Source organism: Lepidochelys kempii, chromosome 8 (genome assembly GCF_965140265.1).
Source record: "Lepidochelys kempii isolate rLepKem1 chromosome 8, rLepKem1.hap2, whole genome shotgun sequence".
Lineage (NCBI taxonomy): Eukaryota > Metazoa > Chordata > Testudines > Cheloniidae > Lepidochelys > Lepidochelys kempii.
This window is the reverse complement of record NC_133263.1, coordinates 2,525,107-2,547,769: the sequence shown is the minus strand read 5'-3', so window position 1 is coordinate 2,547,769 and position 22,663 is coordinate 2,525,107. Positions and strand designations below refer to the sequence as shown.

The following is a 22,663-nucleotide window of genomic DNA, read 5'->3' as shown; positions in this document are numbered from 1 at the left end:
AACCTTAGCTCAACAAAATTGTGGTAATTTTCCTTAATTTGTAAAAGTGATTGGAGTGCAAACAAAATTTTCCTCTTGGGTCAATCCTATAATTTTCAATTAACTAAAACTAATCGGCAGGCATGCACTGAACCTGCATTTTGTTTAAAGGGCTGCAAGGCATTTCTGAAGGTCAGAATGCATTAATTGTTTTTATTTTAGTTTAAGGTTTTTCTTTCTTAGAGAAGAGTTTTCCTTTTTTAAAAAGGAAGCCAGGTTTCAGTTCAAGTGTCAATAAAGGGGCACAGAAAGGAAGACTGTGTGAGGTAAAAGGTCAGTCAAAATAGAATTTATCACATTTTTATTACATCTGTACAATAAACAGAGTCTTCTACTCCATGCCTTTGAATTTCTTTGACAGTTTTGCTTAGTTTTCCATCTCCTTCATTTATTGAATGAAAATAAAGTATTTTAAATGTTAACCTGAACATGGCACAAATAAAACAATAAAATATAAGGAAACATTCTTAAAACTTGGAACAATTTAGCATCATATCAGGCAGTTATCTGCTTTTGTACAGAAAGGCCAAAATATGCCTCTTTTCTACTGGAATGACATTATTAAAGGCAGAGGGACAAGGCGGGTGAGGGAATATCTTTTATTGAACCAACTTCTGCTGGTGAAGGAGACAAGCTTTCGAGCTACACAGAGCTATTCTTCCGGTCTGTGAAAGGTGCTCACTGTGTCACAACTAAATGCAAGGTTGGTTACCTTTCCCAGGCCTGAAGAAGAGTTCTGTGAAGCTCAAAGGCTTGTCTCTTTCACCAACAGAAGTTGTCCAATAAAAGATATGGACTCACGCACCCTGTCTCTCTAATATCCTGGAAACAACATGGTTACAACACTGCAAACAAAGATGGGAAAAGTTAAAGAAAATCAAGCTTAAGCCCTTCTTTGTGTTGTATAACGAAGACCTGAAAATTCTCTCCCAGAGAAAAATTGGGGAGATGGTTTCCTGCTGCTTTTTATTTGTTTGCATCTGCATTGCGGGCCTCATCTACTCAAGAAATAGTCTTTGATGACTGAGGAACTCATGAAATGATGGCATCTTGACAATCATGAGAATGAAAATTGAGAGGGAGAAGGATTTTCAGTGAAACTGTTTAAAACTCTGGGTCAGATCCTCAGCAGGTATAAACTGAAATAGCCAGTTTACACCAACTGGCAGTCTGGCCCTTTGTTTCTCTTCTGATCTTGTTAACGTTTATTTAACTCCCATGCTTAATCAGCTTTATGTTTGTTAAAGATTCGAGCCTCCCACTCATTCTTTTAAAGTGCTAGCACTCACAATAAACCAGCTCTGAGACACCCAACTGGTGTCTGCAGCTTAGCAGGAAAGACCATACTGGAGCACTGACAGGCCTTCTTTCTCCATCATAAAGAAGCAAATAAGCCCAATTTTGAGACGGTGAGGGGGAACAACAACAGATCTTTGTCGAGCACCTTTAAGTAACTCATTCTGCATTAATGAAATCACACCAAAACTAGCCTATCCAGCTGGTACACAAAAGCCCATAGTCTGCCCTCCACCCCTATGTGCAGTTCTGATAGACATCCTTGCTGGTGTGACCAGACAGCAAATGTGAAAAATTGGGACAGCGGGTGGGGGGTAACAGGAGCCTATATAAGAAAAAGACCCAAAAATCTAGACTGTCCCTATAAAATCGGGACATCTGGTCACCCTAGTCCTTCGGCACATATCAAGAGCAATATCTGGGTCTTAGTGTGCTTGAAATGTGTCTCATAGCCACGAGCTTTTAGAATATACCTTATACGTAATGTTCTGGGAGATAACAGGAAGGGAGAAGGGGTCTATACTGGCTAAGTCTTTGCCACAACTCAGGAACACAGTTAAAGAACACGTAGCGCTGTCTACACTGTAGGTCTAGGCACCCTCAAACCATATTTAGGGACAAGCAGGGTGGAAGCTGGTCCAATGACATTATTTTTTGTAGTGCAGCTGGGTCCTATGGGATCGACACGACACATTTTTATAAAGTCAGTAGCTATTTTACCGCCTGAACTATTTTAAGGATAGTTCTTATCCACGCATGTTAAGGGTTAATAAGGTTCCTAACTGTATGGGACCTCCTGGCAGTGTCTTTAAAACCAGCTCCGCCCATCTCCCACCCAGAGACGCTGGAGGCAGGAATATCCCCAGATGCAATACAGTTCAGCACCAGTGCACCTCCATTCTCTAACCCTGGCAACAGGAGCTGAGGCAGCATGGGGCGGCTGCCCAAACTTCCTAGAATGCAGAGACAAACACAACAGTGCAGCATTGTAGCTGTGGGCAGGCCAACATGATTCTGCTTGGGAAATCGCTGAGGCCTGGATATGACAGATGTGCTGCTGTCCCTGCATCAGATGAGGATATCACAGGCTGCTTGCGTTTAATAGAGGTCTCTCTGTAGTGTAGACAGACTCCTGGGTGGGATGCTCTACGTGCCTTTTGATGTTTTGGGCCCCGCGCTCTCCCTGTTTGTCTGTCTAGGCATGGATACAGCGCTTGCCACCATGATACCCATGTACCTGCTTCTCTCCTGAGTCTCCTCCTCCTTTCATTCCCCCTTCCGGGAGGAGACAGAGGCAAATACACTCAGCCACAACTGCAAAACTCAGCGCAGCTTTTAAGGAATGACAGCAACATCCCATAGAGTGCCTGAGAGCCCGATGCCCTAGCTGTACATGTTGTAGCTAATACGAACGCACGCTTACCTGTGTAAATGAATCTTCCAGGTGTTCCCTTACAGAACTGCTTAGACTTGTAGGACAATGTGACTTCTACCACACCAGGGATATGTCGGGGAGGTGTCTGAACTCGGATTGCATGAGGGGTAATCAGCTAGAAGACACCATCGGGAGAGGGGGGGAAAAAAAGCACAGTTAGATGCAGAATTCTTCTTTAACAACACTTTCTTCCTAGAGCTCAGTAAACAAAGCTTTGAAACGTGTAATTAACCTGTCAATGTTTGAATACAGTCTTGATGTAACCCACATAAAAGCCAGTGACACCAATATTTACAAGCGTTCTCCTTCCCAGCCAAAACAACATTATCTCTGTTTTCATACATGGCAGGCACATGCTTCCTAGTGGGAAAATTAAGCCTGCCTTAATGCAATAAGCACACCTAGCACATGCAGGGATCATGGCAATACCAAGTTCAAGTCCTCGCACCAACAAGTATACTTTACGATAAGATGATGGATGTGTTAAATAGAGTCACAGAGCCACAGAGTTTAAGACCAGAAGAACGAACCAGATCATCTGCTCTTACCTCCTGCACATCATGGGCTACTAAACTCCACCCTGTTACCCCTCCATTGAGCCCAATAACCTGGATTAGAATAAAATATTACAGCCTTCAGAGAACTAAATGACTGTGGGCCACAGGCAGAGACGCACCCAAGGAGCACCAGTGCCTGAAGCCCCTGCTAGGGCAAGGATTTGATTTAGTGAGATATACCCGGATGATTCTAGCAAGCAATCCATGCCCCAGGGTGCAGACAATGGCAGGGGCCTTGGGTTGTTTTGTTTTTTTGCCTATCTGGCCTGGGGGAAAATTCCTTCCCAACCCCAAAAATGTCAGCCGTATGAGTTTTAAGTGTCTGAACAAGGACCATTGCAATACAGCACATACAGTCTGAATGTGAAGTGCACTAGGCCTTCAGAGTCACTGGAGAACATGTGCCATTCCAAACATTGAAACATGCTAACTCTGAGTCTGCCAGCACTCACCTCTGTACCAACTGAGTGCACAGCAAGCTACCAATTTCATTTGGGAGCCTCTCACCCTCATCTTGTAGTGATGTAACTGATTACCCAGGGGGCGCAGCAGTGCCAAGTCAGGCTCATTAGCTATTACAGCTCGCCCTATGCTGGTTGTGCCATGTCTAAGACATCTTTTGAAAAACAGCCAAGGACTTTAACGTTAAAGACTGACGTGCTACCCCCCATCACATCATTCTGTGCCTCTTCCCCTCCAGGATGGCTTGATCTGAAGAGGCAACGGCTACCCACAGCTTAGAATTTCTCAGCATTTACTGGTCTGTCACCACTTTTGTGGTCTTTAAGTATAGCTTGTGGCATTTTCCAAGACCTCTTCCCTGGTTCCCAAGAAGTGCCTGTCCTATTTATGGCACATTGTTACATAGTGAGAGATGGGAAGAGCTCAGCAAGTTTGCTGGTTGGTTCTTCACAAACAAACAGTTTGGTTTTCCTTTGTCCTCTGAAGTAAGTATATTTAGCTGTGTTTAAAGCCACACATATACAACACTCAGGAGTAGCAGCCGTGTTAGTCTGTATCTGCAAAAAGAACAGGAGGACTTGTGGCACTTAGAGACTAACCAATTTATCTGAGCATAAGCTTTTGTGAGCTACAGCTCACTTCACCGAATGCATGTAGCTCATGAAAGCTTATGCTCAAATAAATTTGTTAGTCTCTAAGGTGCCACAAGTCCTCCTTTTCTACATACAACACTGTCACCCACACATTCTCAAAGGGTGAACTTTATGCCTAAAGTCCTATGTTCCAGGATGCCTGGGTTATATTTTGTTCATGTCTAATTTAGACCGTGGTGGGTATGAAAAGGGATCAAGTAATTCCATTTTATAAACAAGCATGCTCGACATCGGTCTGCAAGAGGTCACAACCACCAACAGTGCTTAATGCTGGGTGACATGTCAGGGATTGTCTTTAGTGTCTAGGGAAAGGTTCAGTAAACTGCCTTCTCAGGATCATTATTAATTGTTATTTATAACACCACTGCACCTATGAACGCCAGACAAAACCAGAGCCCCACCGTGCTAGGTACAGTACAGACAAGTAACAAAGGAGGCAGTCTCTGCCTCAGAGAGACTGCATTCAAGGATCAGAAATGTAAATGATCCGGTTAGATTGCTTTCACTGCCCTGAGGAATACTGATCACCATACAGGAACTGAAGGGAGAACTGAATTCCATGGCACTTACAAATTTGCTGCCTAGCTCTATGAATCCAACTTGCAATCTAAGGGTCTGGTCCATGGAGTTTTTACTACCCTGGGTGGTTCCATTGACATCAGTGGGACAAACGCCTCACAGTAGTCACACATGATGAGAGACAGCATGATGACAGGCATTGTGATCCAGTGGATAAGGCCCTGGACTGGGACTCAGGAGACCTAGTGTGAAACCCTGAGTCTGTTCAAATCAACAGCAAAACTGCCATTGATTTCAGTGGGGCCAGGATTTCATCCCCGGGTCCTACTAGCTATGCCATAATGCCAATGACCTACCGGGCAAGTCACTTCGCCTCTCTGCCCCTGCTTCTGGTCCCCTCCCACTCCTCCTAGTCTAGTCTCTCTACCTTGTGTGATCTTCAGGACAGGGGATGTCTATGTGTATCTACAGTAGGGCCCTGATCTCAGACAGGCACTTCAGAGTCTAGATGCAGTGATAGGACAAATAATTAACAGTCAAAATAGAGATATGCCAAGAAGCAGTCTCTGTGATTCAGAGATTAAACCCAAACCCCACATTAACTTCCGCCTCCCCCAAACTTTGGGGCAAGTCTGATCTGGACATCAACTTAGCACTGGGCTCCTCTCTCCTGGGATATTTAACTAAACTGGGCTAAATTTCTGGCATCTGCATCGGCTATTTTATATCATCTCTCTTAACATCAGTTGGGACCCAGAATGGATAGGATTAATACCACAGATACAGAGGTCTTCAAAAGAGAGGGAGGTATTTGTGCTTTAAAATCCAACACATATTAGGGTTTGTATTTGTGCAACAAGCCTCTTTTCTTTCTTTCTTTTTTTTTTTCTTTGGTTTGCTAATATATTCTAGACATTCTTGTGTGATGCAGCATCATTTCACACTATGGAGACTGCCAGGTTATTTTCTTAAAAGAAAAAAGTGGCATTATATAAAGTTAAGAAGATGGTGTTACGTTTAGTCACTAGTCTATTTTTGCCTCTGTGAGCACTGGTTTGTGGTTACAGAAGTGATTACAATTGGTCAGAAATTTACTTTGGATTCTTTATAAAGAGGGCCATTAAAACAGAAGTGAGGACAAAAAAACAAAATCTTGGACCCATTTAAGTTAGTAGGAGTTTTGCTGTTTCCAACAGAAGCAGCCTTGAGCCCGACAGGGTCTGCACAGAGGTTTAGGCCTAATTTTCCTAAGTGATTTTGGATGCCCAGCCTCAGATGTTTTAAAGAGCCCTGATACTTAGAAGGCGAAAGCCCCAGCACTTTTTCAAAACCAGGCTCCATTAAAGGGTCCCGAACTGGGCCCTCCAAAATTGAGGCGCCCAAAATTAATAGTTAGCTTTGGAAATCTTGGCCATAGAATTTGATTCAGCAGCATAAAAATCAATCCCAGCTTCTGTGCTGTGCAAGGGTAGCCGAGCTGGTATATCAGGGGTTTTCCATCTTTTCTCAGCATAAAAGTAAAAAGCACATTTCCAGCTGACTCTGTGGAGATGCAGGAATGTTCCCGGGCAGGAGAATGTTCAACGAAACAATCAATTTTAAGCAAATATTGCACAATATTGATGAGAAACTAATTTTGAATTCATAGTCACGAGTATTGGCCCTGAAACCTGATTCCAAGAGTTAAACTCCTCCAATCAGGGGCCAGAAACTCCCATGCGTCTAATCAGCAGCTCGGATGTGGAATACTCACAACAATTCACAAACCAAGAACATTCACTGAGGAACAAATTCTGAGGAACAAATCAGTCTGTTCAAGACTGTCCTCAAACAGAAAGAGATGAAGTTTGTTGAATAGATTATTTGTTGTGAGTCATTTGCCCAGTTCCAATGTGCGCAAACTATACCAAAATAAAAGGAGGACTTGTGGCACCTTAGAGACTAACAAATTTATTTGAGCATAAGCTTTCATGAGCTACATCCGATGAAGTGAGCTGTAGCTATCGAAAGCTTATGCTCAAATAAATTTGTTAGTCTCTAAGGTGCCACACGTACTCCTGTTCTTTTTGCGGACACAGACTAACACGGCTGCTACTCTGAAACCTATACCAAAATAGTTTGTCAGTTTCCGAAGTCACATGGAGAAAGGGATTAGAGAGCCCATTTCACTATTTTATGAAAATGATTTTAAAATGTGATATTTTTAAAGTACTATGAGAGTTAAAGATGAACTGAACTCAGTGGCTTAAGGTATCTGCATTTCTGCACAAAATTAATGTGACAAATTAAGTTTTTATTTAGCTCTCCTCTATCTGGGAAAGGTTGTAATTATGTTAGAGTGTTTACAACTAAAATATAGCTTTAAATAATAAATATGTGTTTCAAGAAATCATTTTAAATCTGCTTCTTTAACATAATCAACTCCATTTCAAGCCTCTGAATATTTCAATTGCAAACCTTGACTACATGTAAAATAAATTAAAACTATGTTATTTACATTCCAAATTATTTATAACATATACAGCTTGACAGCAATAAAAAAAATTTAAATTAACTTTTTTCTTTTTACCTTGCTTCTGACATGTGATGGGAATTGTATTGGAAATATCTATCTATCTTAGGTACTTACGTGGTCCCCATTACAATACTATCGAAGCACCCTACAATCTTTAATGTTTATTTATCCTGATAGCACCCATGTGAGGTACAGCAGTGTTGCTACCCCGTATCAGAGACAGGGACCTGAAGCCCAGAGCCACAAAGAGCCTGAATTTTCAATGTATTTAAGTGCCTAGCTCCCACTGAAATCAATGTGAGTTGGGTGCTTAAATACTTTAAAAAATCTGGCCCTAAGTGATGTGCCCAAGATCACACAGGAAGTCTGTGGCAGAGCAAGAAATTGGACCCAGGTGTCCTGAGACCAAGGCTGGAGCCCTACCTACTTTTTCTATGCCAGTATAGTCCATGTAAATAAAGTTGCACGTGTATCCCATATTAAACTTGAGAAGAGCTTACTGGTGTCCGAGGTAATTTAGTGGTTAGCAGAGCTCTGCAAAATTGTGCTTAGTCCAAACATTTGTCCTAGTCCCTTAAGTCCACTGCAATCAGAACTCCTAGTGCTGCCAAGGAGAGCACAGTGAATGGACTGTTTGTAGGACTGGGTCTAATTTCTTGGGTTTCCATCCACATGGGTTTGCTTTCCTCCCAAAACTCAAGTATTGCTTTGGGTTTCGTGCAGCTTGGTCAAAAACTACCAAGCTTCACTTGGTTCTATGGCAAAATCATGAGAAACTAAACGTTTCATATGGTTTTGAAAATAAAATCATAAATCCAACCAGGTTTGCTCAAAGCTAGCCTCACATTTGCAAAACTTCTGACAAGCCTGCTCTGAGTTTTGCGCTTGCAAATGAAATCCAGAAATCTGAAGAGCTTCATTTCTTCCTCTAGCAAAGGGCAGCTAAAACATTCGTACTGGATAGCTACCTTCACTTTGGGTACTGAAAATCCAGTGGACATGTTTCGAAAGGAGAAAATATAATGGCTGGCTTATCCTGTCTTGTGTATGTGGATACTGTGTGTAGTTTGAATTATTTAGAGATCATTCAGCTACCTTCACGCATTTCCAGGTTTGCTTTTAATGGACTCCTGGTTCTTTCCACAGTCATATCTTTTCCCTTTGGGATTTTCATATTCCATTTCTAGGTTACAGAACTGCAGTAACAATTTTATAGTGAAGGCTGTAAAACAATTTCCATTCTAAGCCCAATTACAACCCACTCTCTAAAATTCACAAAGAAACAAACTAACTCCTTTCAGTCTGAATTTTCCCATAGTCTGAGTTGATGACAAGGCCTTTCCACCATCCACAATAACAATTGATTCACCAGCTTTCAACCTGGCAATCTCTGAAGCTACCAACCAATTACCTTTATTAATCACTAGAACTGGAGTTTAAAATGGAAAAGCCAATCTTAGGTACATTTCCTGCTGCAGCCTCTACACCCTCTTCCCATCCTAACCTCTTCACCTTTCCCATTAAAAGTCTTTAACTATAATGGCTCCATTCCTGCAGACCCTCATACAAGCAAAGCCCCCACTGAAGTCAGTGGGAAGCTTGGTCTACATAAGGGCTTCAAAATAGATCCCATTTATTACATCTGCTTTGTAATAATACCCTTTCATCCATCTGCACTGGTCTTCCATGAGGGGGGAATGAGAGAGAGAGAAGTGAAGTCCACTGCAAATTGTAAAGGGCACCCTTCCTATGGAAATTGCTCCCAAATGTGTAGCAGACTCACCCGGGGTAAAAGGGTAATATCTGAAGCAAATTATAGGACTGATTTAATATTTAAAATGTACAGTCCTGGGGATTAAGAAGAAAGGGAGGGGGAGGCAAGCCTCTCTTTTAAGCTTTTTTGATTTAATCCTATTTAGTTTAGGAATCACAAAAGGCAACTCTGCACCTGATTACCAAGGAACCTTGACTATCGTGCCATGACCTCAATGTCACTGGGTGTGTATTTATATAATTAATGCAGTAATGCTGGCTTGTAACTAACATTAGGAGGTTTACTGCAGTACTAAAGTCACATAAATATCAACTCGAGGTAAAACTTCCAATGCTACCTTTAAAGCCTCATGAATGCAACATCTAAGTCACTCTGTCGGAAGTATCCTGGTGCCAGAGAATCAGTGGTAGTTTTGCATGGATTTCTGTGGGCCTGTATGTTACAGGAGGATAGTTCTGTTGATATCTCTTGTGATGTAATGTTTCACTGGTGTTTGGGAAACAACAGAATTAAAAACCCATAATATGAGAGAAGAGATGGAGAAGGAAATTAAGAAAAATGAGCAATGGAATAGAGTAAAAAAAACAGAAATGAGAGAGAAGAAAGGCTTGCTTTGAAGCATGAAGGACTCCAGTTGGTGGGATACTTTCCCACAGTGGGTACAGTTCAGTATATCAAATGAAAATTCTCCAGTTGATGCTTAGAACAAAATAACTAGAATTTAGGACCTGCTATTCTGAGGTTTTGGGCTTCTGTACCCCCCGGTGAAGCAAATGAGCGCTTCCGGTACATAGCACCTCTGAAAAATCAAGATCCTTCACAGAGATGAGAGCTTATCCTTTACTCCTCCCTGAAATAAAAGCGACTGGGCTAAATTCAGCTCTGATGTAAGCAGGTGCAACTCCACTGGCTACACTGGATTTGTGCCACTTGCAAATTTGATCCTGTTTGCACAGAACTGGAGGAGCAAAAGAAGGAATTCACATCCAAACCTTTGTTGCTGATTTAGCTTTGGGCCCAGAAGAAAGACAGGCCTACTATAAACTAGACAAAGCTATTAGACATTAACGTTCAGACAACACCTACCTCACTCCAGACCAGCATGGTGCCGAATATGACCTGTAACCCATCAAAGAAATTGTCTCCTATGATGATGACAGTGGCACCTCCTGTAGTCCATCCTTCACTCGGGCTGATAGCTTTGATACATGGTGTAGCTGCTTTTCAACACACATGAAAAAGAGAAGTATTTGGCTGTTAGAACTGGATTTTAATGACAGACAACTTGAGCGGGAGGGGGTGGGGGGAGCTTTCATTCCCTCCCTTCCCCCCACTAACATGAAGATTCCAGAAAGCTCATTCTTCCTTGCATGTGCATGTGCCCCCAATTAGATCTTTGGAGGGGAGATTTTTTTTTTGCCCATTAATTTTTGTCTTTGTGCTTCTGTCAAGACAATAAACAGGTTTTTAGCCTAGGCGAAGAAACTCACAGCATGGTAGACATAGACCGACGGTAAAACACAACATATTCCGATAGTTAGTGTATATTTAAATGCTGAGTACTTGATTCAACAAAAAGATAATCCGGCTACCTTTATTGTCCATTACAATATAAACTAACCATAAATACTACAGAAAATGTTCGTTAAATAAAAAAAGGGCACACAACTATATTACTTTAATTCTTCTGCAACAAGATCCACGCTGCTCCAAGGTCAGACTACCCTGCCGCGCTGCAATCCTGCAGCAACTGTCAAAATAAATATCTGCTACCAGGTCAAAAATTGTGCAATTAAGAAAGATGTGCAATGCACTTTCAGACAGAAGAAGTCCCCTGCCACGTGTGCACAGCAAACCTCCACTCTCACATATTGCCTTTCCTGCACGATATAGGCTACGTACCTTTCGTGAGGGTGCTGAGAGGGCAGTCAGAGTTAAAGCTGTCAGCACTCAGGGCTAGACCTGTCTGCCACAACACCCTGTAGGTTTTAGGACTTTAGAGTCACAAGCAAGCTGAGCACTGCATGCAGGCAGAACAGGGCAGCAAAATATTTATAGCCTGATTCTCTGCACTTACACTGGAGTAAATCAGGAGTTAACTGGCCTGAATCCAATGGCGTTATGCTGCTGTAAAAACAATGCAAACGAGAGGACAAACAGGCCCTCAGTTAACTGCGTCAGTGCAGGCTGATGGAGTGGCGGTTTGCCAATTTGCCTGCAGTAGCAGATTCTCAAGAGCCAGACCTGGGCAGAGATATTAGAGATATGGGCACAGACGGAGAGCAGCATAGGACTTGATCCTGCATACCACCCAGTACTCCCATCTAAGGCGCTCTGTGGACAAAGAATGTGGGACCCAATCCTTACATTATATTTGTGCACAATATGCCACTTGTGCCTATTCCTTGAACAGCTATACAAGAGGAATTGTTTAAAAAACCAACCCATCAATAAGTATAAGTTTTACAAAAGAGGCCTGTATTAGAAATAAACGAGGGGCCAGGTCCTCCATTGGGGTGAAATTCTGGCCCTACTGAAGTCAAATGGGAGTTTTGCTCATTGAGGCCAGCATTTCACCCCTACGTCTACTGGCATAGCTTCACTGAGAATGGGGTCCTCAATCTGCAGGCCAATTTATGGGGAGGTCATTAGCAGCTGATCATGGATTACATGTTAGTAGAAAGGCTTGGCAGATTGAACTGCCTGTTTGGTTTAGTCCAGGGGTCTCAAACACGCGGCGGTCCGTGGGGCTATTTCCTGCCGTCCGCTAGCTCCCCGCAGCCTCCCTGCCCCCCCAGCATTTACCTAGAGCGGCTCCGGCCCAGTGTGCACCGGGGGCAGGGTAGGCTCCCCTCCTGCCTACCCCCCTTGCCTCTCTGGGAAGCGGCCGGGACCTGGGGGAGGCCGGGGGGGCACAGGGGTCTGTGTGTTGCCCTGTCCGCTCCTCCAGGTACCTCCCCCAAAGTTCCCATTGGCCGCGGTTCCCCATTCCCAGCCAATGGGAGCATCGGGGAAGGTACCTGGAGGTGCAGCCAGGGCAACATACAGACCCCTGTGCCCCCCACCCAGGTCCTGGCCGCTTCCCAGAGCGGCAAGGGGGCAGGGCAGGCAGGCAGGCAGCCTGCCCTGCCCCCGGTGCGTGCCAAGCCGGATCCACCCCCCGAACCCTCCTGTAGCCGAACCCCCTGCACTGAGCCCCTTGCTGCACTCCTGCACCCCGACTCCCTGCCCTAAGCCTCCTGCTGCACCCCACAACCCTCCTGCCCTGAGTTACCTGCCGCACCCTGATCCCCTGCCCCACCCTGAACCCCAATCCCCTGCCCCGAGCCCCCTGCCGCACCCTGCACCCCTCCTGTACCCCCTGAGGGCAGGGAGGGGGCAGAGTTGGGGTGGTGATTTCAGGGAAGTGGTTGGAATGGGGGCAGGGAAGGGGTGGGAAGAGACTGGGCAGGGGCGGAGCCTCACAGAAGGGGTGGAGTGGGGGCGGGGCAGGGGCAGCGTGGGGTGGGGTGGTCAGTGGTGTGGCCCTCGGGCCAATGTACTAGTCCTCATGTGGCCCTCATGGTCATTTGAGTTTGAGACCCCTGGTTTAGTCATTTGAAATAATTGCCATGGTGCTCAGAACTTGTGTGCGGGTATTTTTTTCGTCTAAACCTAAAGGAAGTAAATAAAACAAGGAAATAAAAGAGACCGTGGCAGGCAGCGTGCTTTAAACCACTTTTAACACAAAGCGCTAAAGAAACACTAGGTATTAATGTTATTCATTAGGTAAGCGCCAGATGGTAGGAGTTGAATTGATGCACCCAACAAGACCACTCCGCTGAGCCAACTGGGAAGGTGGGCGGGCAAGGGGATGGGAATAAGGAAGGAATTGGAACTTGTTGAATCGCCACTACCACGAGATGTTTCTGTGGATATTGATGCAGAAAAGCTCCAGAGTGACAGATGATGTACATGGGATGCAAACAGACCCTGTCGCCACTTGCCAAAGGCTGTAAGAGTCAGGCACAAACTTTTCCACTACTTAAGATGATGGGTGTGCCAGCTAACATGAAAAAAACCCCAGCCAAAAATCATTACATTGCTCCAAATTTGGCAGTGGGCAGCACTTCAACTTTTACATGAACTAACAAAAGAAACATCCTAAAATTACAGGCATGAAAAGGCAGCACACACACAGAAGTAACTTCAATATGTTTAATTTGGATTCACGTTTGTCGCATAAAACTGTGCATAAAAACTTTGGAAAGCCCAAACCAAACGTTTTCCTTTTGAGTGAGCTCACAGCAATGGATTTACCACGAAACCAGCTTTTCTAAATGTCATCTAGCCCTTTCACAAAATCCAATCATTTCACCAATAAAAATTAAAATCAATTCCAAATTACACAATTCTTGATATTTATAGTTGACGGTGGGTATGCACACTGCAATAAAAATCCAAACATAATCCGTTCTCCACATGTCAGCAAGAGGAGCTACTCTTCTTAAGGACTAGAAGACAAACTTCAAAAAAAAAAAAACCACTCCAGTCATAAAAACTATTTGAGACCCTACATCATTAACTGAAACAGTATGCAGCCTTCACAATTACAGATTCAGTTCATCTTTAAAATGAACGTAAAGTATTTTTTGTAGTTGCAAGACCCAATTACAGATCCGTACCGTCTTGATGTTTACCTTGCAACTTTTCTTTTGTATCCTCAACATGGAAATCAGTGAAGGGCGCTGAATTCCTTGCACTGTTTTACATGTTTGGCTCTGATCCGGCAAACATTTACGTTACCTGCTTAACTTGAAGCATATGTCTATGCCCTATCAAGATCAATGGAACTTTAAGGAGCTGCCCAGACGCTTTCCCAAATTGAGGCTCTGAGCTCTGATTAATCAAGGCACTTGTGCACATGTGACCAGTCCCAGTGAATGGTGAACATGAAAGCTCAAAAACGTGTCTCTCCCCCCAAAGGAAGTTGGGCCAAGAAAAGATATTCCCTCCCTCATCTCCTCTCTCAAACATTTAACATGACACACACATTTAACTACCTTAGTGAAATTGTCAACAATAGCACTGGAAATATAGTACCCTGAGGACCTGAACTCAGGTTGGGGCAAATTAGTGAACAAGGGACTCGTTTTAGAAATACAGTGTGCGTCACCGGAGATGTGATCTGTTTACAGTGGGGTTGCATTTCTGATTGTTCATGGAGCCATGGGATCTCTCCCCTTTGGGGCAATACACTTTCAAGTTACACCTCCCACCTTCCCCCCATGCACCCACAGTGTTTTGTTTTAAACATATTTGGTTTGTAAATGTAAAGGTCTACATCACTGCACAAGTCAGAGCCCGGCACTGGAAGAGTTATGGAAATGCAGTGCTCCCAAAGTATCCAGCACCAGCACAGTGCAAGTGACACATGGGGGAGCAGCTCACTGGAACTTCAACACCCGCCCACTATTTATTGCCTCAGCACCAGGGCAGGCACGGTCCAGCTCCCAGTGCCCGGTATATTTGTTAATCATTTGGCATCTTTAACTGTATTTATCTTCCTGGGAGGTATTTACTTATCAGCAACGCTACAAAAATGGACGAGAAAACTGAATAATGTCCTGTGGAAAATTCTGATATTTCTACATTTGCTTTGGTTCCAAAACAGTACAAAACATTTAAATGGGGAGGGGAGGGGGAACTGCAGAACAAAAAGTTCCAAAAAGTTTCATTCCAAAATATCAAAATGAAAAATGTTAACATTTTCAACCACAACAAAAATGTCGTTTCAAAATGTTCACAGTTCAAAAGTTCCAAATGTTCATTTGAAATTAAAAGTTTTGCTTTGAATTTTCCTATCAAAAACCCGAAAAATTTCACTGAAATTGACATTTTCTGTGAATAATTTTGTTTTCGACGAAACTCCACATCTCATCAGGAAAACCTGTCAGTGAAAATTTTTTGACCAACTCTAACAGTAACGTAGTGACACATGCCCACTTGATAAAACAGGGCAGAATTCAATTCCAAGCTTCCGTAAGAGTTATCATAATAAACAACAGTGAATGCACACACACTTTAAATAATGAAAGGCAGACAACCCAACTGTATCCTGAACCAAAAGAGCTTGTAAGTGTCACTGCCAGATGCCATTTTAAAAAAAAAAATCACTCAGACATTCAGTGTGAGTGTACTCCGTTCACAGCATCTTCTCAAAGCAGAGTCTCTGGATTGAATAAACACGGGAGACCACATTAACTGCAACCTCTCAAACAGCACATGTGAACCTTGCCACTCCTGATTGAAGATGATATGGCCATATCCTACACCCATAAAAGTTTGCTTGTGGTTATGAGCATTAACGAGATCCTCTCATTCCTTGCAAGACATTGAGAAAAATAAATGTTGACATGCGTTTTGCTGTGCAGCTCCTGCTATCTGTAATAACAGAGAGAGATGTTAAGCATCTAGGGTGAAGTCTGGGAGATTTGCCACTGCCTTCAATAGAGCAAGGATTTCATCCTCAGGGAGAGATTTTTCAAAAACGCTTAAGGGATTTAGGAGCACAAATCCCATTGACTTTCAAGGGAACTCATGCTACTTAGGTGCTTTTGAAAAATCTTCCCCTTCTTTTCTGGAGTGTTGGTGAATTTTCACAACTTTCCATAACTGGATGCTATGTACCAACTTCAGCGCATAAGAAACAAAAGAGAAGAGAAAAGTTTTTTTTTCCACCGAGGAATTGGGTGTGTATGTATGTGTGTGTATGTCTGCTTTTTCCCCCCAGACACCAAAGTAGAGGAGACTTTCCTTCCTTCAAACTGTGACAATAAAATGATTACCCCGCCACAGTTTAGCATAATGGTTCAGAAATGCTTGTGGCATATTGCAGAGTTAAAGTGGAAATTATTAGGTAGCTCTTCTTTGTTATAATAATGATCACTCCACAAATAAAAGCTCTTCTCCCAAAGGTACTGCAAGGCACAAAATGCTAATTCTGAAGATTATGTGTGCGCTTTTATTAAATATTACTATGCCCTGTCTGTTTGAAGGCTTCACTGCTCTGATTGTTTTATGAGTGCCATGTTAATGTCAGCCCCATCTCGCTAGCAGCAGGCACACATTTTACCTTTTGTATGAGAGTTGATCAAAGGCCACGTGCTGGGGGAATTGCTGAGAAAACACGGACAAGCGATAAAAATCTAACAGATTAATTGGTTTAAATTTCATTTCAGGGTGTTGAACTTTGGCTTGGGCCGCTAATACTACACTACGAGTCAGGGCCTAATTACCAGATTTCCAATTTGCCTCTGAACAATGGTTGGGAGGGAGGGAGACCAGGAGTAATAATAATAATAAAAAATGCTTACAGCCTCTCGTACATATTTAACAACTAATGTTCTGCATGCAGACAATTTCACTGGAGACTCAAAGAGCAACGGAAGACAGAAGAAACAGCAGATGCCTTCAGGACCATCAAACATCCTGATTTACAGAATCAATGTGAGAGTGAGTCAAGTGCCCCGCACGCATGCACCAGACCTATCAGACTCTTTATTAGGGACCTGAATTTATAAGTGGGAATTACATTTTACCCGCACCGTAGAAATGATCTATGTCACTGATAGAAAAGAGGGGCCAGAGGGAAAACGGTGTTTACTTCAGGGTTTATGGGTGGCTTCAGGAAGAAGGGTTAATTGAGCTCAGAGGTTCATGCTCCCCGAGGTGAATTAGCAGGATGCACAGCTACCAGCAGGGTTCTGGGGCTGCTCTTATTTTGTTTCTAGAATCTACTTGCGCTATGATTAATATCTCGTTTGTGCTCGAGACTGTAGGAGTGAGCCGGTGTGCCGTTTGTATCATGAAATATTGTTTCGCCCTTCATTATCCAGAGAGGAGGCTCTGGCAACAGTTGCATCAACACAACAGGAGTTAAAATTATGGGATGTGGGCTTGCATTTTTTTCATAGGACGGACTCTGATAGGCAAACACAGTGCAATTGCATATAGCCAGGTAAAGTTGGGAATTCAGATACAGCTTCCATACGTCTCAAGGAAATTTTAAAAGTCAGGTAAGATTAAAATGTCTGCCTGAAATGACATGTATTTACTTTTATTTTACATTTTCCAAGCTAGAACCTCTGGCCAAAACTCTTCATGGAAATCAGCCACTGACTAAACTCGAGTTTACAGGCTTGATCCAGCAAGGTGCTGAGAGTCCTCACATCCTGCCCCATTTGGGCCCTGATTCAGCAAAGCATTTATGCAAGTACTTAAGTCCCACTGAACTTCACTGAAGTGCTCTACAGAACCCAGGCCCCCATGCTCACCCTTTGTGGGAACGGAAGGGGCTGAGAATCTTGCCTCTTGGCCATTTTCAAAAATGGCAATTTTCATGAAAATTTGTTTCCCCTCCTGCAAATTTTACTTTTCTTTTAACTTTCTATGAATTTCTTTCCTATTCATCATTCACTGTGGGCTGCTTGCATTCCCCATTCTGACCACTCAGCTTAGTCACACTGTGGGATTTCTTTTTTCTAGAGCTGAAAATGATCATTTTTCCACAAAAAAAACAAAAAAAAGTTTTGAAAAGATTAGGGCTGTCAAGCGATTAAAAAAATTAATTGTGATTAACTGCTCAATTAAAAAATAATCCAATTAATCGCACGATTTATCGCGCTGTTAAACAATAATAGAATACCATTTATTTAAATATTTTGAATGTTTTGTACATTTTCAAATAGATTGACTTCAATTACAACACAGAATAAAAAGTGTACTGTGCTCACTCTTTCTATTTATTTTTGAATACAAATATTTGCACTGTAAAAAACAAAAGAAACAGTATTTTTCAATTCACCTAATACAAGTACTGTAGTGCAATCTCTTTATCATGAAAGTTGAACTTACAAACATAGAATTATATTAAAAAAACTGCGTTCAAAATAAAACAATGTAAAACTTTAGAGCCTACAAATCCACTCAGTCCTACTTCTTGTCCAGCCAATCACTCAAACAAGTTTGTTTACATTTGCAGGAGATAATGCAATCCCTCTTCTTCTTTACAATGTCACCTGAAAGCGAGAACAGGCATTCGCATGGCACTGTTGTAGGCCGGCATCGCAATATATTTACATGCCAGATGCGCTCAGGATTCATATGTCCCTTCATGTTTCAACCACCATTCCAGAGGACATGGGTCCATGCTGATGACAGGTTCTGCTTGATAACGATCCAAAGCAGTGCAGACTGACGCATGTTCATTTTCATCATCTGAGTCAGATGCCACCAGCAGAAGGTTGATTTTCTTTTTTGGTGATTCAGGTTCTGTAGTTTCCTCATCAAAGTGTTGCTCTTTTTAAACTTCTGAAAGCATGCTCCACACCTCGTCCCTCTCAGATTTTGGAGGGCACTTCAGATTCTTAAACTTTGAGTCGAGTGCTGTAGCTATCTTAATAAATCTTACATTGGTACCTTCTTTGCATTTTCTCAAATCTGCAGTGAAAGTGTTCTTAAAATGAATAACATGTGCTGGGTGATCACCCGAGACTGCTATAACATGAAATATATGGCAGACATACAATTTTCCCCCAAGGAGTAATTAACACATTATTTTTTAACGAGCATCATCAGCATGGAAGCATGTCCTCTGGAATGGTGGCCAAAGCATGAAAAGGCACACGACTGTTTAGCATATCTGGCACGTAAATACTTTGCAATGCCAGGTACAAAAGTGCCATGTGAATGTCTGTTCTCACTTTCAGGTGACGTAAATAAGAAGCAGGCAGCATTATCTCCTGTAAATGTCAACAAACTTGTTTGTCTTAGCGATTGGCTGAACAAGAAGTAAGACTGAGTGGACTTATAGGATCTAAAGTTTTACATTGTTTTGTTTTTGAGTGCAGTTATCTAACAAAAAAAATCTACATTTGTAAGTTGCACTTTCACAATAAAGAGATTGCACTATAGTACTTGTATGAGGTGAACTGAAAAATACTATTTCATTTGTTTATCATTTTACAGAGAAAATATTTGTAATCAAAAATAATAATATAAAATGAGAACTGTACACTTTGTATTCTGTGTTGTAATTTAAACCAATATATTTTAAAATGTAGAAAAAATCCAAAATATTTAATAAAATTTCAGTTGGTATTCTACTATTTAACAGTGTGATTAAAACTGCGATTAATCACAATTAATGTCTTTATCGTGATTAATTTTTTTGAGTTAATCGCGTGAGTTAACTGCGATTAATCGATAGCCCTAGAAAAGATAAACTATTATTGTTGCAAAAAAATCAAACTAGGAACCTTACCATTTCTGAAATTCCTGCTCCCCACCCTGAGAAATTATTTTGTTTTAATCAGCAGCACTTGCTGCCTTGGAGGACTGAGGCCTAGATATCTGCCCACTTACCATCCCTCCTATTTCAAATCAAAACATGATTTTGTACCTATGAAGCCAAATCCCACTTGCTTTTCACCAAAGAGACTTGAAAACAGTTGAATTTGATCCACTGACTTTATTGAGCCTAGCCACATACATAAGGGCTGCCAGATCACCCCATAAGTAAGTGTCTAAAGTACTAGTCATAGAGAGTTGAAGGAAAGAGAATGTGACAGTGTGTTTCACAGTTGAAGGAAAGAGAATGTGACAGTGTGTTTCACATACTGTACCCACAGCATTAAATCTTCCCTCCAAATCTAAACAACGTATTTGCTGTTTATCTTAGTAAAATGAAGATTTTCCTGCTTTCCTCTGTGGCAGTATGGTCGGCTCCCCTCCCTATTCAGCTCTGACAATAAGCAGCTGCTATGCAGGAAACAGGGTAACAGAGGTTTCCCTCTTGAAAAGATTACTCATGTAGCTTTATACAACACATGCAGGAGGCTGAGATATTCCCCACCCCCTGGTTTACGCATCTCTGTATTTAAGAATGATAATACATGAGTTTTAGCGATTCACACCACTCTGAAAATGGCAGCTCCCCCCTGGATCTGTGTGACACCAGTGCTGGACATAATCATCGTCAAACAGTTCACAAATCATGCCACGCTTGTGGGCTGGGTTTTGGTCTGGTTTAATAGTGGAATTAAAGGTTTTAACTGAGAGTTTCAAAGCTGCCTAAGATTTTGGATGGCCAGTTCCCATTAATTTTAACGGAAATTGGGAATGCAAATCCCCTGGTGTAATATTCCCGCTACAATCAATACTTAAAACCAATGTTTCCTTTTCTTATCTTTACTGAAGCTTCAGCTAATGAAATTACACTTTGCTGACTCCTCTGTGTTTCTCTTTCCTGGAGGATTCCTTTAACCTAAACCCTATTTCTAGAGCTTTCTGGTTTTGGCCAGCAGTTGAGACACATTATTGCACGGAATGAAAAAGGCAGCATTAAATAATGAAGGATATAATACACCTCCTCCTTACCCAGGGTTCCACAGCCAGACTATAACAGCACACTTCAAAGATTAAAATTAGAAGGATGAAAATGGTCCTGTGCATTCCACTCAACCCCTTCCTCGACAGTTCTCAACGTTGGTTGCTTCAGCACGAGTGCATGGGGAGGAAAGAGGCCAGACGTGCCCCAGCTGTCTTTTGTGGGGGTACTATGCCTGCCTCCAGCCCTCCTGATGAGGCCGGGGGGGGGGGTGGAGCGGGGGCTGGCAGATCATAGGTGAGCATGCCTTCAGGATTAGACCATGCTGGCCAGATAGGCATTCCCCTGCACAGTTTGAGAATCCCATTTTGGGGATTCCAAGGCATTGATTTAAGTTAGGTTCTGAACAGCTCATCCACATGTAGGTGCTTTGCAAATGCCAACCGATATAAACATAGACACTAGGAGACTCAGGTCCCGGCAGGGTTACGTGGCGACTGTACGGTGGCTTTGAAAAGTTCAGTGGTGCCTTAGGTGGACAAAGGCACCGAAAGAGGCAGATAGACACATACGTATTTTTAAAGAGCTGGGTTCCAGGTGTTTTTGAAAATCCCACTCAGCGGTTATTTGCATCTTTGAGTGTTCAAATACCTTTGGAAATTTGACCCAGAGGAGCCAAAGTTCCATTAACTTTCACATTTGAAAATGGGACTTAAGTGTTCCCCTGAGGCGGAAGGCTGACATCAGCACTGCCCAGAGTCCTTAGTGGAGAGGAGAGACCAGTGCACCCAGAAGCATCAGCCAGTACCACCACTGCATGGCCTACCAGGCTGTTGGAATAGCCCCCACTCCATGACTGGTTGCAAGCTCTCTAGGGTTCACAAGCTGATGCAATGAACACCCAACAGCATGCATTCCCAGCGGCCATTTGCATGCACTGCCCTGGGCAGGCTGAATGCCTTGCAGCATCTCCATTCACTTGCACAACAATGCATTCCCCCCCCCCCGACCCCATCCCACTGGGGAGTTCCTAAAATAAGCAAAGACACAGTTTGTCCCTTAAGAACAAGAAATTGAAGAACAGGAAAATGCAAGTACTATCTAAGGCCCAATGCACGCACAAAGATGCAATGATGTGTGTTCTTTTAAACCAATTTCATTAAACCAGTGCAAAACCCTGTGTGGACTTTCACAATGATTTCAGTTCGCTTATATCTGTTTAGCTCCATTGGTAAAGTTGCAGGCACATGCTACACCAATATAACCAATTTTAAACGAGTACATGTGTCCACATAAAAGCTTGCATTAATTTACATTGATTTTTTAAATTAGTTAAATCAGGGCAATTCTTGAGTGGAGACAAGACCTACGCTGAAAATGAAGGTTCGAAAAGTGCGGTCTATTTCAACCCTAGAAGTATTGCAATCTAGCTGCATATCTTGCTCACCCCAGACCTCAAGTGAATTTAAACCAGTGCCCCTTGAATGGTGCTAATTAAGGCCCTGATTCATAAGACAATCCATGCGCTTAAATTTAAGCATGTATTTAAGTGATTTGCTGAATCAGGACCTAGAACAAGGGATTGAGCTTTTATAAATCAATCATTTGCTAATATAATTGCAGAAGAAAAATCACATTTCTGTCTTCCCCAATTTCTGGGGAGAGATGTTCTTAATTCTTCCAGTTCGGAAGAGAATACAAACTCAGATTTCAGTAGAATGTTAGAGAAAATATAAAATCTGGCTCTAGGAAAGCAAATGTTTCCTGGGTTCTGAAAGAATGAGAAAGTTCAGTGATAGAAGACCTACTTCAATTGCTCAACAGTGTAAAGTCTTGACATTTTGAGGGACACAAGTGTGTAGTTTTATAGCCACAGTGGAAAGAATTGTTCAATAACATTATTTAGCAATATCTAAAAGCTAATCTACATGCAAATGCAGTCTTAACTCTTCAAATTCAGGAAGCATAGCTGGTGACGCAAATATTCCAGTAATGCCCTCGCAGCCAAACAAAATATAGAAATGTATGCCATTCTAATTCTAACC

At 42.4% G+C, this 22,663-nt stretch overlaps 1 protein-coding gene across 9 annotated transcripts in view; it reads right to left on the bottom strand.

Annotated features, from left to right (window-relative positions):
* Positions 1 to 22,663, bottom strand: part of EBF1 (EBF transcription factor 1) — a 334,110-nt gene that overhangs the window by 84,164 nt on the left and 227,283 nt on the right. For 5 of the 9 annotated variants that reach the window (XM_073355192.1, XM_073355197.1, XM_073355195.1 and 2 more), the window contains exons 9-10: positions 10,337 to 10,470; positions 2,759 to 2,885 (exon numbers count right to left, since the gene is read on the bottom strand). In XM_073355192.1, coding sequence (XP_073211293.1) covers positions 2,759 to 2,885; positions 10,337 to 10,470 — 261 coding nt within the window. The remainder of the gene's footprint in view (positions 1 to 2,758; positions 2,886 to 10,336; positions 10,471 to 22,663) is intronic. The other 4 variants (XM_073355193.1, XM_073355198.1, XM_073355196.1 and 1 more) reach the window with 1 other exon arrangement.